General features: G+C 39.2%; 1 protein-coding gene across 2 annotated transcripts; it reads right to left on the bottom strand.

Moving 5' to 3' along the window:
• Positions 1-607: 607 nt before the first annotated feature.
• LOC124071082 (adhesion G-protein coupled receptor G2) lies at positions 608-16,391 on the bottom strand. Of its 2 annotated transcripts, XM_046411516.1 has the most exons (31): positions 16,237-16,391; positions 15,921-16,044; positions 14,066-14,142; positions 13,347-13,418; positions 12,137-12,210; positions 11,608-12,035; positions 11,119-11,155; positions 10,998-11,032; positions 10,775-10,905; positions 10,619-10,697; positions 10,422-10,480; positions 10,143-10,187; positions 9,981-10,048; positions 9,844-9,887; positions 9,716-9,749; positions 9,284-9,318; positions 9,045-9,172; positions 8,800-8,917; positions 8,406-8,686; positions 8,120-8,321; positions 7,108-7,264; positions 5,685-5,849; positions 5,356-5,478; positions 5,173-5,218; positions 4,979-5,082; positions 4,714-4,838; positions 3,756-4,127; positions 3,323-3,606; positions 2,073-2,174; positions 1,739-1,882; positions 608-1,253 (listed from the first exon to the last, which is right to left on the bottom strand). In XM_046411516.1, the coding sequence occupies exons 2-31, from the start codon at positions 16,010-16,012 to the stop codon at positions 1,159-1,161; spliced, it is 3,756 nt and encodes a 1,251-aa protein (XP_046267472.1). In that variant the 5' UTR covers positions 16,013-16,044; positions 16,237-16,391; the 3' UTR covers positions 608-1,158. The 2 variants fall into 2 exon arrangements, with proteins under 2 accessions (XP_046267472.1, XP_046267471.1); XM_046411515.1 differs by lacking the exon at positions 16,237-16,391 and having other exon boundaries at positions 15,921-16,146.
• Positions 16,392-18,131: the final 1,740 nt, after the last annotated feature.

Below are 18,131 nucleotides of genomic sequence, written 5' to 3'. Positions count from 1 at the left end.
CATAAATTACATTATGTAACTGTAATTAAAAATAATAATTATAATAATCTATTTTGGCAGTTAGTCTTTCCTGTCCACATCATATCGTCACCTTTCCAGCAGCAGGAAAACAACACACTTATCTTGACAAGCTGTAGTCTTTATTAACTGACCAACTGTAACCCATACTGTACATCTGCTGATAAACTAACAACTTGCTTACTTTTACCCTCCTTCATCTTTCAGTTCGCCAGCACCCTTTGTACTGCATGATAAATAACCAGACTATAACTAATGGGTCATTGCCCCCCCCCCCCCCCCAATACACACATAAACCCATGTCCCATATTCTTTTGAGTTTGCACAACTATATCCCTGCTTCAATCATTCTAGTGATGTCAAAGCCACAGATATATTTGAAATGTTAAAAGCACCAAGTTGTAAAACACAATGCAGGATGTTAAAATTGCATGTGGTCAGCCAATATGGATCCCATTCCATAATGGTAATGCCTGTGACATACTTGTATGTTCAGTCCCATACTGTGGAAGAAAATGTTTTGCATGTTCTGGGAACTTATCCAGGCTTCAGGCAGTCATTTTCCCAAAGGAATGAAAGAGACAGTTAGTCTTTTGTACACAGTCTAGTTGATTTACATGTGCAAACAATACAAAATGGCAAACATACAAAAAAGTACAAATACAATTTTTAAACTGTGTGTGTGGCTTATTTCACAAACAAACAAACAAACAAACAAAGCCAACACTCGTCTTTTTTAGGCAGATGTTTAACATTTGAGACAGACACCTGAGATATGACTATAATGGGACAGACAGTACAAGAGTACCTCCTCTGGCCATATTGAACCTAGCACATGTTAGACAGGACCGATACCAGTCTGTTGAGTCAAGATCAGAGTATGCACAGTATTTTTGGAACATGAATGCTTATAGTGATGATATTTCTGTACAAACGAATATTCAGCCTCACTGCACAAATATTTAGGAAAAGTGCATGTTTAATGTAGGTTTTCATTGTCCCATTACAAATCAAATAATACACATGATGTTCAGACGGACGGTAATTAAGTTACTAAATTACATTTACATTATATTATATGCAACATTTCAGAATAAAAGCCATTAATCAGTCTGTTCTGTCATTTTTGGATCAGAGTGCTTATTGGTTTCTGTGCTGCCTGTTGATCTCATTGAGGATCACATCCATCCTGTGGTCTTCATCAGCTGTGATTGCTCTGTCCTCAAATGGGCTACCTGTAACACAAGCATTAGCTCTCATAAATAAAAGTAGTAGTAAACTGTTTTTGTAAAAGCATTGCAAAAACTGATCAGAAATTTGCTTGTTTTTTTTCTGTTTCAACACAAAATGTTTTTAAAAAGCAGCATTTAACTTTTTGTGCTCTCAGTGTGTCACAGTATTCATTGAATGTTGCCTCTGTGGTAATATACTAACATATTAATGTTGTATTATTACATGGTGATATTGCAGTCCACTGGTTTCCTGGTTCAAAATTTTATGCCAGTGAGCACTCATTAAACATTAAATCAAACGCATGTTAAACCGTAAAAACATAAAGACACATTCAAAAAGCTGCAGCAAAATATAAAATCTGTGTTTGACATAATCTGGCAGATTGATTAAATCCTGCTTTAAGACCAACGTAGAGTTTATAGAGTATGTAAGAATCAATAGTCTGATAATCAATAAATCAAATCAATGGCAGACTGTCTTTACTCACCAATACCATTAATCTGCTCTGAAGACTCGCTGACAAGGAAAGAAGAGGAGCTGGATGAGTTGTTGGACTTTGAGGAATGAAGAGATGTTAGTCTGGTCACTGATGACTTCTTCGCAGTCTTCTGTGTTGCAGTGCGACTCCATTCTGTGAAAAGAAAAGCTCAATGTAACATAGTCATCCAGAGATATGATGTGTAATTAATCACTATCGTCACACATCTAATGCACTTGATTCTTTTACGCTGAAGGAAAAAAATTCCTTATTCAGTGGAATTAGAAGCCAAGCAGACGGGTACATGAGTGGGTAAATGAATTGTAAAGTGACAATCTCTGACCTGAGTTCTCTGCTAGCCTCATCCTGCCGCAGCACAGGTAGGTCCTCCACTGCCGCCGCACGTTTTCCTTCACCGCACAGTGGAACACAAATATAAAGAAACCTACAAAACAGACACACAAAACAATACAGAGTAGAGAAGCATGAGTTCAGACATCGAGGTAAAGGACATAGATGGAAACTTTAGAGCCTATGAAAAAATAATGAATGAAACGAAAGGAATTAAATCAGCGGCTGCAAAGGTGGGTCATGCTCATTTGTCAGCTCCATGCATGTAATTGAGTCAGAAATGATAATATATATGGGAAGGAACACACCATAACTAAACTTATCAAATGGCCCTGGTCTATATACACAATACTTCACACACAGTTTCTCTATAGTATTTTAAGTCATTTAGTCATTGTCTGAACCTGCAACAGACAACAGGTAAGATGTCTAATCTTCTTGCTGAGAAAAGAAATGTGACTTATCTAAATGGTCCACTGTAAACATGGAACATCTCTTCTCTTTCAGCTTAGACCTTCTGCACTTACTGAAGTTGTATGCACACACATATTCTTATCCAGAGAGGGATTACTACTGACATTTGCATCATGTGTGCTTACTTTCAGTTTTATCTCAAAACCATTTGGTTTAGATAATCTGGCTAAAGTGCTGGCATGTTTACGACCCATCTGATGACATTTCTTGCCCTGTCAGACTTCATTGTAAAGTGTTGGCATGTTCCCAGTTTTAGTAAAACAAACTGATAACAGTGATGACACCAAAATAAAAATTTCTGGGTTAAACTTTGACCCAGTCAGGGTCAATGTAGGACAGATGGCCTCAGTACCCATGGGTTGTTTGGACTCACAGTAAGAGTTTTTTTTTCCCTTATATTACTGTAGGGATATTTCCCCAAACTAAAATGTTATTATTTTGGCCAAGCTTTAAACACAAGCTCAGAACTGCTGCAAATTGTTAGTTGCACAAAACGATGTACAGACAACATTCAAGAGTGCCTACTAAAAAAAAAAATCACTGGGAAATACTGACATATATGTTTATATACATAGACATTTTGGGTTTTTTTCTAACTGTGTGGTCTGGGTAGAGTCATCCAAGTACATGTCAGGGAGTGATCTTGTGCACAACAAAAAAAAAGTCGATGTTGTAACATGTAATTGTTGCTGGGAAGCCGTCACAATTACAAAATTACTGTAGCCAGATTTTAATGGACCCACTATCACGTAAAATGAGTTAACTCACCTTGCAAGGAGTTAAATATGGCGAAGAGGTACATGAATGGCAGGTTGAGGGGACCCCAGGCAAAAAAGGCAAAGCCCCAAGTGAGACCAAGGAGGATGGTTATCCCCACCACACTGCGTGCATCCTGCAGCGTGGTGCGGTGAAGCGCATTGTGAGGGTTCTGCCTCTTTATCCTACATAACTGCACCAACACCACAATGAATATGATGAGGTTGAACAGAAAAATGACGCAGAAATAGGCCACCACTGCCACATAGAAGGCAATGTCATTTTTCAGCCAGCAGCTGTGGGAGAGAACACAGATGGGAGGGAATGAAATGAATGTTTGTTCACCCTTGACAATGGCTGTTCACCTTTGCCGTTCATGTATCTTGATATTTGTGGAAAATTCTTAGTTTTGTGTCAGATAATGTACTTGTAACTGCAGACTCACAAGTCGTCACTCGTGCCATCAGGAAACTTCCCATAAGAGACAAGACCGTAGTTATTCTTGTCAATCGCAATGATAATAATGACCACAATCATCGGGATACCCCAGCCGACCAGCGAGAACTTCACCATGTAGTGTGATATGTAGCTGTTGAAGACTTTCACAAGGGCCAAGTACATGTGGACGGCCTCAAGTCCCATCCAGGTGAAAGTAACCAGCAGGAAGTAGTGAAGGAACCAAGCAGTGGAGATGCAGAGACCCACAGCGTCTGGGTAGAGCGCCAGCCACGCATCCACCAGGAAGACAAGGTTCAGCAGCAGCAGAGCCAGGCACAGCTGGATTAGGATTTTAGATGGGATGTCCTTACGCAACTTTCTGCAGGGTTCAAACAGTTCAGACAACACAGAAGATCTCAGTGAGCTGTAAAAACTGCTGTGGGAAAATATCTGCCTCGCTCTAGTTTTTGTGAATTTTGCACATTCGTTATTACAGCATGCAAGTGAACTCCAGTGGTAATAAACAGCAGTCTGAGGGGCAAAATAATATTTTATGTGTGTTTTAACATATGTTGTCATTTAGTTGTTGTGTAGTTTGGTGTTAATGGAGCCAGGCAATAAAATCCTGAGTGTGTTGATTTATTTGCTTCCTAGTACAGACCTCTAGTGGGAGAATCAAAACAGACACAGACGTTCAAATCCTGGCAGACAGCAAATCCTGCTGCTTTACTGAGTTGGGAGTACTGAGTAGTAGTTAGACAGTTTTTGAGCAAAACAAATTGATGGACTTCATAATTCCTACCACATTCCTAGTAGGAATACAGAGAAGACGAAGAAAAAGAAGAAGGAGAAGAAGAAGAAGAAGAAGAAGAAGAAAAAGAAAAAGAAGAAGAAAATTCTCAGGAAACAGAGCTGCCTGCCTGTTGTCCATGTTGGATGCATGTAAATAATCTTACAACTCTCACCCAAAGGCCAAGTAGGTGAGCAGTGTGATAGACAGGAAGATGGCAGAGATTCCACAGCCAATATATGTGATGAAGGAGAGGATGGTGGCTTGGATACGACTAGTTATTGGCTGTCTGGAGAGGTCCTGCAAGAAAAAGAAGAATGCAAAACAGAGAGAGGTTACAGCAGAGTGGAATGGTATTTACAACTACAGGATTAGAACTATTATCGGATCAGTTTTCATCAGAAATATGAAAAAAACTTGAAAAATGATCATCTTCTCACCAGCAGGATAGCAAAACTGGTTAAATGGTTGCAGCTACAAACTGTCTCATTGACTGTGCTGTTTCGGACAAAACAGCCACTTGTATTCCAACCACCTGATCCATCTGCCAGGAGAAAACACAAATAAGCCAAATTTTCATTTTTGTTTGTTTATATTCAATTAAATCATATAGACATTGTTAAAAGAAACTTACTATTTAATGTGAAGTCCCAGAAAACACATTTAGGCTCAAAATTATCCTGTAGTTTGGCAGAGGCACAAGAGGTTGTATCAGTTCATAATATATATAAATGTACACCATGATTAGCGATAGCTACTACTCTTACAGCATCTTTGTGGCCTATGTCTATATTTTGTATTCTGAAAATGGATTTACTGGAATGGGCTCTGTGTTCCTCAGGTGAATTACAATGTCGTCCTGCAGTCCTGTGATTGTCAGGTTGGCCACACTTGCACCCAGGATCCCACTGTTGAGTCTCTGTTCTATCAGAGATTTGTCCTGCATGTCCATTTAGAGACAACACAAGACAAGACAAGCTTTTCAGTAGGTAATTTAAAATGTTGTCAAGCAATTTCTTTTCAAGCACTAAATCAGTGATATAAAAATGAAACCACACAGGATAAAAGAAACACATTTTTGTTTCTTCTTAGCTAACTATAGTGCATGTCTGGTTTTGAATGGGGACGTTTGCTGAATCTACAGACCTGGAACACTGTGCTCTTCTGGTAGAAATTGAACTGAACTCTGGAGACCAGCTGCTGCTCCTCTGAAGTGAGGTTCTGTGTAAGAGTCGGGGGCAGCCTGATGGAGCCCTGAGGGATGGAGGAGTCATTTCTCACACTCCTTCTGCTCCTGGAATCCCCACGGACCTGCAACACACATGCAACATGAACCAAGAGGCACATGGGCTTAACAGCTCGATTTCATTAAGATAGATTTCTAAAAACTGTTTTTTATTTGGGGCAACTGACATCAGTCTGTCAGAGGCCACTAACTTTGCAATGGCTAAGCTGCTAAGCTGGAATAGCTCAACTCAGTTCTTGAAAAGGGTGCTACATGGACAAAAACAAGTGTAATCTTTTGGATAAAACCATAAAAATAAAAATGTCATTGTGACGAAAGGAAGTGGGTTGGAAGACTCTCTGACCTAGTTCACCTTATTCAATGTTGTCGTGCAGAGAAAGCAACAACCATCGCTTGTAGAATACACAGAATGTAGCCAAAGACCAGATTATTTATTAATGCGGGTCTTTTTTTCCCCGATATAAGAAATTTTGGAGTGAATTCCTTGTAATTTGTGTTCATGCACATGTTATGTTGAAACATTTGGGCAAAAGACACTTTCGTACAGAAGACAATTTTATCTGTCATAGCAGATGAAACACACATGGAATAAATACCAGAGCCTTGGAACTTGTGCGCCGAAATAGAAAGAAACTATCAACCTTCATTCATGTCATTAATTATTACACATGTGCTTTCATACTGTGATGTGACAACGTCTCTGCTATGCAAAACGTCTGTTTACTACAACAAAGCTCTTTAATGCTTCAGGGCGTGCTTTCCATGTGCAGAAAGTGCTTAAAGAAATGTCAGTTTTAAGTTGGCCCAGAGTTATTGACTCTTAACTCTTCACTGCCTGTTTGAAAAGATACAAATCTAAATAAATACAGAGCACAGTCATCTACAAACAAGCTCTGTTTACCAGCGACAGTTTTTCAAAGTGTTCCAGAGCCTATGTGGTAACATCCTTTATACACTCATGTATATGTAAGTGTGAACCTCGCCCCATTCATTTGAACGATGCAACCTTCCAAGGATGCTGCTTTCATACCCAGTTCTGATCCTATCACCTGTTACTACTCCACCTGCTTACCTGTGGAGTGTTCCAGATTGGTGTTTTGTTCGTCATTCCACAACTTAGTGTGTATTTTGTTGCCCCTGTCCCAACATGTGTTGTTGGCATGAAAATAGTCAAGTAAAATACAAGGACTTCAAAATTGCACAGTGAAAATACAGTGGTTATCTTGAATGCAGTTAGTGACTTTATACTTTACACAGGCTAGTGCCATGCTGTGACCTATACAGTACTTCATTCATATACACTGGACTGTTCATGCCACATACCTGTACATTAGTGGGGTCTGAGATGGAAAAAAATGTTTCCTGAAAGTTACTGCCATCTACTGATTTGACAGACAGAGCCACAGCCGGGGACAAGAGGGTCTCAGTCTGTTTGTCAAGGACCAGCTTCAGTGCCACTGTGTCAACAATCCCTATAATCCTGATGAAAAAAGAAATTAAGTGGTATTGTGGAAAATATGAATAATTCTTAGAATTTGCCACTTCAGTATAACCAGTGGCTCCTAACCCCTGGGCTGTAGACCACTACCAGGCCTCAGAACATCTGCTACTGCATTACAAGGAAGAGATATGATACAATGAGGTGAACAGATACATACATGCAGCTTTACAGGTCATTATTATTTTAGTCACTTCTTCATTACCAGTTAGTTATTTCAACATTAAACAGTAAGTGAAATCACTGTGAGGCCATTATTTGACAGTCATATGTGTGGTGAACTCAAAGAATCCCCCTCTAGGAGCCAAATGCAATGTTATGGGGAAGCATGGTGACCGTGTATTTGTTGTGGGTACCATAGGGGGCGCTGTGGTCATTCAGGCCATAAAGGGGTATATATGTAATGAGAAATCTGGGGCCATCAGGTGTTGTGTGACCCCAGAATTGCAAACGTTTTTTGACCGCTAGGGCACAGGTGTTCTATGTTGGGAGGATGAATGGACACATTTTTGTTGCACCGAGAATAAACCTCGCATGATGGAACAGTCAATGGAGACATGTGGACTCATTCCTGATCTAGAAAGAAAATTTGGACAACTTGTCGCTCCGGGGTCAAACCCCTCAGTAGCTTGTAGTAGACTAAGCTCCTATAACACCCCCATTCAACTTTATATTTCAGTTCTTGTTGTAATGGGGTATGGAGAACAGTTGCACTCCAGTTTCACTCAGCTACAATGCAGTTTGAGCCACAGGAAAGCCCCTGAGTTCTACCACCGTTTACCACTTCTTTAACAGTACACAGTGTGTTACACAGTGTCATATAAATGAATCTGTAACCTGTTGGAGGAGTCAGACAGCGTCTCAGGAGAAGCACTCAGCAGATTGCTGACGATGTGGACGGAGGTGTTTCCCAGCGCCAGGCTGACGGTTGGGCCCGACAAAAGATTCTCCAGCTGGGACACCAGCTGAGCCACCTGGCTGGCGTTCAGTTTGGACACATTTCTGGTCAGCTCGAGCAATGCGTTGGCTTGGGCGTCAGCTGTAGTCAACAACATTTAAAATAGATGCTATGATGATGCTAACATGATGTACATGTTGTACACAAATGATGTTGATAACAGACCTGATAGGGTGGTTGTTGGACTTTCTGATGGAGTCACATGGACGGATCCATTTGTAGTGGTTGTTGTTGGGTTGAGTGTTGCTGTCACTGTGGTATTAGCAGCAGTGGTGGTGGTATTCAGGGATTCAGCTGTTGTGTTGAGTGGGGGTGAAGTTACATTTACAGATGAGACGGTGGTGGTGGTGTTTTGTGGTGCAGTTGTCACATTTGGACTGGATGTGGTAAATGGCTGTTGAACACACTGCTCATCCAGCTGCACAACTACATTGATTCCATTTGGACTACAAGAAAGAGAGATCTTGGGTTAAAACATTTAAACACGACTATCATGTTCACTGAGTTTGGAAAGATTTTGTTAGGTTGGTCCAGAAGATGGTAAGAAGGTAATACAAACCATTTAAGGATGTTAGTCTCTTTTATTGTCGTACAAAAGGTAGCTGGCGTTAGGTTAACTTCAACCAACGTGAGCGGGGATTTCAGTGGATCGTCACTGACCGTTTTACCACAAATTGCTGTGTGAGAAGAGGACAAAAAACATATGAGAAGTTTTACAAGACACCGCTGCAGTTATTTTTTTGCCTGCATGAATTAATGGCGAATTGACTTGCTGAACTGAGTTCCTGCAGCTAATAAACACACCTGCTCGGGTCACTAGCCCGGTGTAACTGATTTGTTTCTCAGATTGAAAAACAGTCATCACAGCTGCCGACACATAACAGATAGGAACTTCACGGGCAAAGCCTAAAATCCCTCTGCAGCTTAAAACACTAAAATGAAACAATCAGAAAAGATCACAGATTTCAGTCACTGGTAAAATGTAACAGATGTATGAGCACGCAGAAAAGTTCTTTCAAAGCTCCTGCTAAGATTAAACTCACTTTGTTTCTGTGATTCCACAGGTCACATTGGCATCCTGACAAGAAATTTCCAATTTAGTGAAAATATCACAAGTTATGTGCATTTATGCTTTATATACAAAATGTACTGTGCACTGAAAGATAAGAAAAGGTCATAAAAATGCTGTTTGGGCATGAAGTATTGACAAACTTATGATATTATGTGCAATGTGTGAGTGATATGAATAAACTGTCATATTTCATATAGTAAATATCAGTTGGAACTCTATTGTAATTAGCAGTCTTAAGGCAAGCAGGCTTCTTAAGGCAAATCAAAATGCTGTGTTCGTTAATCTCTCATTCATATTAAATAATTTTGCCAAAATAGTTTGAGAACATTTGGATTAGTACTGCTCTAGTAAACAGTCAAAATAATCATAGCAGACAATGTGAAAATGTAGGCAATATGATTACCTTGTATTCAGATGCAACGATGGACAGTGGACAACTGCAAAGGAGCATCACAAAAATTATGCTTTATTTAAAATTTTATGAAAGGGTAGAAAAAGAATATTTGAAATTTGAAGAACTGCAAAACTCACTCTGCATTTTGAGAGCAATTTAATAGGTGTTTTAACTTTGAAATCTGTAAAGATTCGAGAGATTTTAGTTTGTGCTGCAAGATTTAAACACTGACTTACACACAGCATGGATATTCTGTCTCTGCACATAAACTTACCAGGGACAAGACATATGAAATGTTCATATTGAGCTCTTTTACTGAAAATTGAAAAGTGTAGTATGCGTCTAAAAACAAAACAAAAACAACATCAAATTAGCATCCAGACTAGATCTATTTAGATAATAATCTGGTGGGTTTGTGAGGCGATTCAACACTCACCTCTTCCACTGCAGTAAGCAGAGCAGCTGCAGTTGTTCCCCATATCTATCAGAACAAAAGTCAAAGCATGTTGCTTTACCATGTGAACAAGTTCTTTATACAGTACCTGTCTCACATTTTGCTCTTAATGTGACATTCAAAATCTGTCAGCTGTAGGAGTGTAAAATTAGCAGTGTGTACTTTGACATTGTGGGTGGGCAACAACAACAAAAAATCAAAGTTGTATAATACTTTCTTAAACTTTATGTTTTGAAGATGTGTAAGGAAAGCTTAAGATACCTGCACCACAGTGAGTAAAGTTGCTTTGATCAACCACATATGCAGGCCCAGACTCTTCGCTGTCGAAAGAACATTACATAATGATGATACTGCCGTGGTTTGTTTTTGTTTTTTGAAAATATGAAAAAAAGGTTGTTTTTGACATTACTTAAATAAGTTGGTGGATTACAATTGAGGAAAAAAAAAAGCCATCTTACCACGATGCACCTGTTTGACCATTATAAATGCAAGTTCTTTCCTCCTGCGGATTGCTATTGCACTCACTTTGTAGCTGACCTGTTGACAGAGGGTTGACTGCATTATGGGAACCTATTTGGCAGGTGATTATACATTTCAGAGTATGCAACACTCACTCGTTTTGTCTGCTTTTCTTCCCACCACCTGGATGTCAGAGGAAGTTTTACTGGCTCTACAGAGCGTTTGCAGGATGCAACATGGATGTACGCTGTGCTTCAGCTTCAGCATCACAGCACAGCTGGTGTTTCTGAGGTACAACGTCAGAGATGATGACAAATACATTTTTGTTTTTGACTTCAGTCATTTGATAGTAGTTTAGTAGCTTGTTATGACACTTACTGCATTGCATCTTCCATGCAGGTCATGTCAATTGCCTGTTAAAAACATAAATCAACCATGATTTACATGATCCTCCTGTAAATGTATGTTAACCCTCAGACACACATAAATGGTAACTTACTTGCACAAGGCCAGTTGTATTGTCAGTACTGATCCAACTGAAACACAAAGTGAGAAACAAAATGAATAAAATGTAAGACAATAGCCTACGGTGGCTAATTTTAGTAAACTTAATCTAGTTGTATAACTGGCATTATATTACTGCATATTTTAGCGTGTCACAGATAAATATTTCAGAAGTTTAATGGCGGAAGCAAAACATGCATTGTGTGGCCCATGGAGGATGTTGGGAAAGGAGGGAGAAATGCCATCATCGTGTAAGTTCCTCTCATGCCCACAGTGGGCGCTGTTTATCAAAATTGAAATGAATTGATTTTTAAACACAACAAATCACACTGAAGGTTCCTAAAATATGGACTTCTGTCACTAACAAATATGCAAATTGAAGTTTATCTTGATTAGGAGTTCAGTATTAGAGTACACAGCAGCCATAGATTTCATGTTTACTTCCTCCGCTTTTCTGCAGAAAAGAAGCATTTTGTAGTGATACCTGTTTTGTGTCACACCAGTGAGGATTTCATTAGCCATGCGCTGCTTGCTTGCACTAGTTTTGGAATTGGAATTGGGATTTGGGTTCTTTGATGGTTTGGAGCTGTCGTTCTGTGTGACCTCCACAGTGGTCAACTGATTTGCTGTGGTTGTAGCCACGCTGGAGATTTGTAATGCTGTTGATGTTGCAGCTGTATTTGTGTTGTGGTTTTTCAATGTGGTTGATGCTGCCGTTGTGATTGTGCCATCTTTTTGTGATGTTGTTGCCGCTGTAGTTGTGTTGTAGTTTTGTGATGCTGATGCTGTCGTCATGAGAATCGTCTCATATGTGCTCGCAGATGTAGTTTGCGGAGAGGTGGGTGGGACAGTTGTTTCGTTATGGTTGGGAGACCTGCAGCTCTCCAGGCTGTTTTGCAGCATGTGGTTAAGCTGAGAAAAAAAGATACTCATTACATTACATTTAATCATATGAATGTAATATATCTGCTATTCTAATAAGCAACTAGTTCATAACTGGTTTCTCTACATACCCAGGCCTTGATTTCTGATTCATTCTTCATCTTTCCATTAACATTCACAGTAATGTCAACAAAGTAGTATACTGCTGTAAGAAAGAACAATAGAAGATTTTAAAAATGGTCAAATCAATGCAGCAAAGACAAGGACATCTGAAAAATGCAGGTTATGCACCGCCCCTGTACAAGGCAGACTCCAGGCCAGCAGTTGGTAACACAAGCTTTCAGTTTGTAGTCTCTAAACCTAAGCTGAAACAACCTTGATGACATCCACATCTCAGGACATTATACAACTTCTTTCCTCCCACTAGTACACTCCATAATTGGGGAAATGATCTTAATGGACAGCTTCACTTTTTTTTCAAGCCTCCTTTTAGCTTCAAATGTACTTTTCAATGCATTTTTACACAGACTGAGAGCTCATCTCTTGCAGCGAAATGCTCTCTTCATTATATATTCGCAGTCAACAGGCAGTGTGACAGCGTTTGACATTTCTATGCGAGGTGTGAGCAGTGTGACAAAGGAGGAGTTGTGGTTTGTCGAAAGCTGATATGTCTGTGATTGGGATGATTCTAGCTGTTGTGAAGTATCGCAGTACATTTAATCATGCAGCTTTGTAGAATTTCAGTTTTGTTTTACTTTCAGTAGGTCCACCTCCATTTTACTACTTTACATTACTTTCTAGGCTTTCCTTATTTAGCTATAGTTAGTTTAACAGCTGTAACTAGCTACTTTGCATCTAAAAAAGTATGATGCTGTATCATACAGCAGATTAAACTACCCAGCAGTTTAAAAGTAGATACATTTTGGGAAGTACTTTTCCTTGGTTTCTTGTCAAGAGATAGATGTAACGATTGTTCAAACTGCAGGTCAGCTTAACCTGGTGGAGGTTTAATTTATTGTCCAAATGTGACAGTGCTATCAATCCTCTAATCCAACTCTTGGCAAGGAAGCAAGTGTGTGTATTTCCACAAATGTCAAACTAGTCTTCATTGGCTACTGAGAGCAGAATGGACTGAGGAGGTTTGGACTACCAACAGGTTGGTTTTCATTTTTGGCCAGTGACTCATTAGAACAGACAGAACAGTAATTGCTCTGTGAGGATGAAAGGAAATGTTGTGAAGGACAGCTGTGGTTTGTCACAGGCCAAGATGGATGTTTGGTTCCCTCAGTTTCATGTGTTTCTATTGCTACGGCAGTGACAAGGATGAGTTTGTAAGTTTACCTGGAGCCTGTGCATTTGTTGTAGAAGAGAGAGTGGAGGGAACAGTGGAGGTTTGATTACAGGAAGCCTGACCTGATGGAAGAAGAGGAATAATCAGTTTCCACTTTGCACAGAATGAATGAGTGGAAATTCAAACTTCAGCATCCTAATTTCAGTTCATGATGATTATTGTGACCTACAACAATCCCACACATGGGGTCGACTGGTTTGTTAGAGATTTTAATGATTCTGGAGATTGTATACAATAATTGGTCTGAAATCAAACAGAAATATAAAATATATCAACATATTTTCAATAAATAAACAATCCAAAATATAGAATAATTTCTATATAATCTTGTAGATTTTCACAACTTTCTTTACTGGAAATTAGTGTAATAGTTTAGATGTTGTGTCACACAATTTTCTTTTGTTTGTTCCACTTTGCCATATTCTCTCCCTTTTTCTACAAAGAAGCTATTGCACTGTGGTCTTTCATCTGGAACAGACAGCAATCAGACTAGAATAACAGGTTACAGTATAGATTAAGAAGGAGTGTGTGTGTGTGTGTGCGTGTGTGTGTGTTACATGACAAACGCTGAATGACTGGGAAGTCAGACAGTTTATAAATAGATGTGCAGAGTTGTAGGTCCAGATAAAGTGACAAAAGCCGCTTCTCCATTGTCTGCAAACAGCCTTTTTTCTTCTTAAAACCTGTCTTTGCTGATGTCACACTATACCTGTCGCCAGCAGGACGACCAGCAGCTGTATGTGCAGCCAGGGTAGATGTTTGACACGTGAGCCTGACATCTTCACTCTGTAAAATAACAAATACACTCATTTAAAACCTAAAATGAAAATATCTGGTGTAATCTGCCTTGTAGCGACATTTAGCTCTCGATACCTATTGTTGTGAAAGTGTGAGTCATACAAAAAAGTTCTCTGAATACTTCTTCCCATCACACCCATGATAATGAATGCTTTCTTTAGCCTTTCCCGCAATGATATGTCTGAAAGGTTTTATCTTATTTGCTTTAGATCATCCTGTCAATTAACCACATTTCACAGTTTGCTGAAAAAATGAAAAATGTCAACTCAGATACTCAAATGCAATAATGTTGAGACACACCTTTGACCCTAATCAGAGTACAATACAACAGAACAAACACATTACCTTTATCACGGCCTTGGGAAATTGCAAATAGTTAAAAACCTACAGAGCAGTGTAGACACACATGGAGTGTTTGCTGGGGCCACAGTGTTTGAAGCCCTGTTGTAAACTCTGTTGCCAGCTTTTGTGTCTTAAATATACGTAAATATAACAGTGTGTATCACAAAGTAAAATATGATAGATAAGCAACACAATCCAAAGATAAACGCCAGTTAATGTGTCGACTGATTCTAGAAACAAAGAGCCATATGTGAAAACCGAAACAAGCTGTTCAGAAATATTAATAGGGATCAAATTAAATAATTGCAAAAAACAAAACAACCCAAAAATGTTTCACTTGTACATTATAATTAGATGTGACGACACATAACAGCAATGTAAGCAAGGAGGCCTTAAGGTATTGATGGACCATACAAGAGACTTTAAATATACTGGAACTATTCTATTGCCATTATCATTTTATTTTAGGTTCCCATGAATAGAACAATAAACAAAAAACATTCAAACAGTGGAAGTTGAGCGGATGAAAACATTGTGTCCAGGGGAGAATGCTGAGACGCGATGGTGGTGACAGAAAAAGAGGAAGAACAGAGTGAATAACTATAGAAAGTACTGCTCAGGGAGTGAGAAAACTAGTCCAACAGATTATTCAACAACAGCTGAACTCATGACAGGTCAGAGCAAAAAAAACTGCAAAACTGATAATAACTGAGAGGAACAACGATGCGTGGCCAACAGATCGAGCTGCCTTACAACTCATCTACCTCTGTCAGTCACAATTACACACCTGGACTTAATCTACCTGTCACCTACCTGTCATCTATCTATCTATCTTATTGCAGTTTACAGATGTAGATGTCTGTGATGTCAGTGACATGTTCATCTATCTACATCTACATCTATAGATAAATGAAAAGCAAATCCACCTATCAATTTATAGAAAGGGTTCTTCAGCCCCTTCATATGATCTGAGCAGCACTGCACACCACATGGTTGAGGATGGTGGTGTTGGGGGTGCGGGTGGGGTGGGGGTTGTTAAAAATACAGAACCAAAAGAGTCGTTAATGAGTTGAAATGAACCGGGTTACTTTAAAGGTCTGGTCTTTTTCTCACTTATGTGAGGAGTGGACCCCTACATCGACAATTGGTGGCTGGTGGTGAGCTGACGGTGGCTGGTTGGCATATTTTAACATATTGTCTAACAGTAACTTTACTTAGCACTTGAAAAGTAAGATTGGACACAAACGAAGATAATATGATGAAAAAGGAAAATTAACATGAAAGATAATGATTAGGTTAGTGCTTCAAATAAAGGCATTAACAGTAAAGAAGCTGAATTAGATTTTGCTATAGATTATCTAGATTAATCTAATGAACAATAATTATGATTCTAACTGAGGAATTAAGACCCACCACAGCTTTACCTGACAGAGGGATCAAACGTGTGCCGACATGAGGATCCATCAGGAAAAACGCCCGGAGCTTTCATGGCTTCTGCTTCATTATCATGGACCATAACGTCCCATAGGCTGAATCCAAACTTGAAAGCTAAACCAAACCACACACATTAGATAAGCATTTTCTTCTTTTAACTCAAACACTTGTGCTTTAGCCGTTGGCAGACTGCTGTGTGAGCTCAGTGTGAGTATGTGTTTCTCACCCAGGATCAATAGCTCACACATGTGGCACACCCCTAAAACGTCAACCTGAACAGCATAACATTGCATACATTCATTCTACCTGGCAAAATGACGTCTTCAAATCCTCCACCTGAGCAGAAACATTCATTGATTTTACACCAGATTATAGACGACCCATTCTGCGACACTATCACACTAAACAATTCCTGTACACCGCTAACTTTCCTGTAAGTTTTGTGGATGGAAGAGATTTAAGCTTTTTTCTTTTTTTGTTGGCCAGTTAAGTTGCACCTCGGGGTGTGTCCTAAACCTGTGATTGCTCTTATTGACAGACACGACTGTGAACAAGTGTTTCCAGGGTAACACTACAGAGCTAAAAGAGTCCTGGCATTGAGACATTTACTGTTGCGTCAGAAGAAGTCACGCACCTGCTTTTCAGGACTCTGAATGGGAGGGCCCTGTCATGCGCCGTCACCACTTTGATCACTAACAAACCCTCCAATACACACACACGCACACACGTATGCACGCACGCACACACACACACCCACACACATATCTATTTCTTCTATTATTGTGGCTCTTTAAACTGCAAACACAATTTAATACAGTTACATTCTATAAAGTGCACACACACCTACCTGGAAATGTGTGTTGGTGACATGTGACATACATTGCAATGAAGTCAGTCAAGCACACTGTCATAGAAAATGTTTCAATAGATACAAAAAACTACACGTCCAAGTTAAGGCCCAACATGTCAATGAATAAAGAGCTGGATATAAAAGACAAACTAAGCTGGCTGGCAGAGAGGATGAACACAAAGGGAACCTGACTTTGATCCTTCAAGAGATTTATGTGTTATAATAGCTTTGTCATTCAAACATAATTAATAAATTATTAAAGGGACAGTTCACCCCAGAATCAAAAATGCATATTGTTCTTACTTGTAGTGTTATTTATCCATCTAGATTGTTGTAAATGTAACACTAATGCCTTCCTCCTCGGATGAGCTGTGACATTAGCTTAGTTACTAGTCTCTCATCCATGAGCAGATACACTATTGCACTGCAGAGACATCTGTGATACATACTGTGTGGATTATCTTGAGTAACCACATCATGATTTCTGGAAAGAGACGTAGCTTTTGAGTTTTTCAGATGTGTGTGTTGTTTTTTGTTTTTCTTGTCTCTTTGAGCAGCACAAGTGATAAGATAATATGTATATGTGTAACCGTCCCTATAATGTTAAGAGAGTAATTAGTGATAATTTATACACCATTACAGTCAGACCATATTGCACAGTATTACCAAACAGATTGGATGCTGTACTAGAGTTTTACTGTAGTGAATAAAAATTCATTTTTTAAAAAAAGTGTAGTTCTCTGTGTGTACAGAGGACAATCTTTTTTTTTATTTTTCTCAAACTATTCAACTATTACTTTAAAATGCCTCATGTACTTGCAAATACCAGATGTGACTGGAACAGAAGAAAGCCTGTAATATAGTCACTACTGTCCCATTGAGACAATTATAGCATAAACAATACCAAACATTAAGTAATAGGCTACGTGTAGGTAGGTACGTGTCTGTTCTACACACAGCACAAGGTCCATTTAGTGGCTGTTCCCAGAGCTTTTGATCATATTACATGGTAGCCATGAACAGATGGAGGTATGACTTTCATATTTGTTGTATTAAATCTCTTCTGAATTTCTGTTTCCAAGGTCAGTGGACTTTAAATCCTCAGCTTTTAAGCCAACATCGTAGCCGAGTCTTTTAAGCGGCTTTAATCAATCATCATCATTGGATCACATGACTGTTCGCATGTGAAAGGAGTTGTTCATTTTAGTATCTTTCAACTCATTGTTTTGGTTTTGAGGCTGCAACTTTGCTGATTCCTCTCCCTCTTGCAGCAGCTGTGAAAATGCATCGAAGACTCACCGGAGCCTATAGTACCTAACCAACAATAAACACAAACACATTCAGAAAGTAG

This window comes from Scatophagus argus, chromosome 14 (genome assembly GCF_020382885.2).
Source record: "Scatophagus argus isolate fScaArg1 chromosome 14, fScaArg1.pri, whole genome shotgun sequence".
Classification (NCBI taxonomy): domain Eukaryota; kingdom Metazoa; phylum Chordata; class Actinopteri; family Scatophagidae; genus Scatophagus; species Scatophagus argus.
The sequence above is the reverse complement of the archived record's forward strand: the minus strand, read 5'-3'. Positions and strand labels throughout refer to the sequence as shown.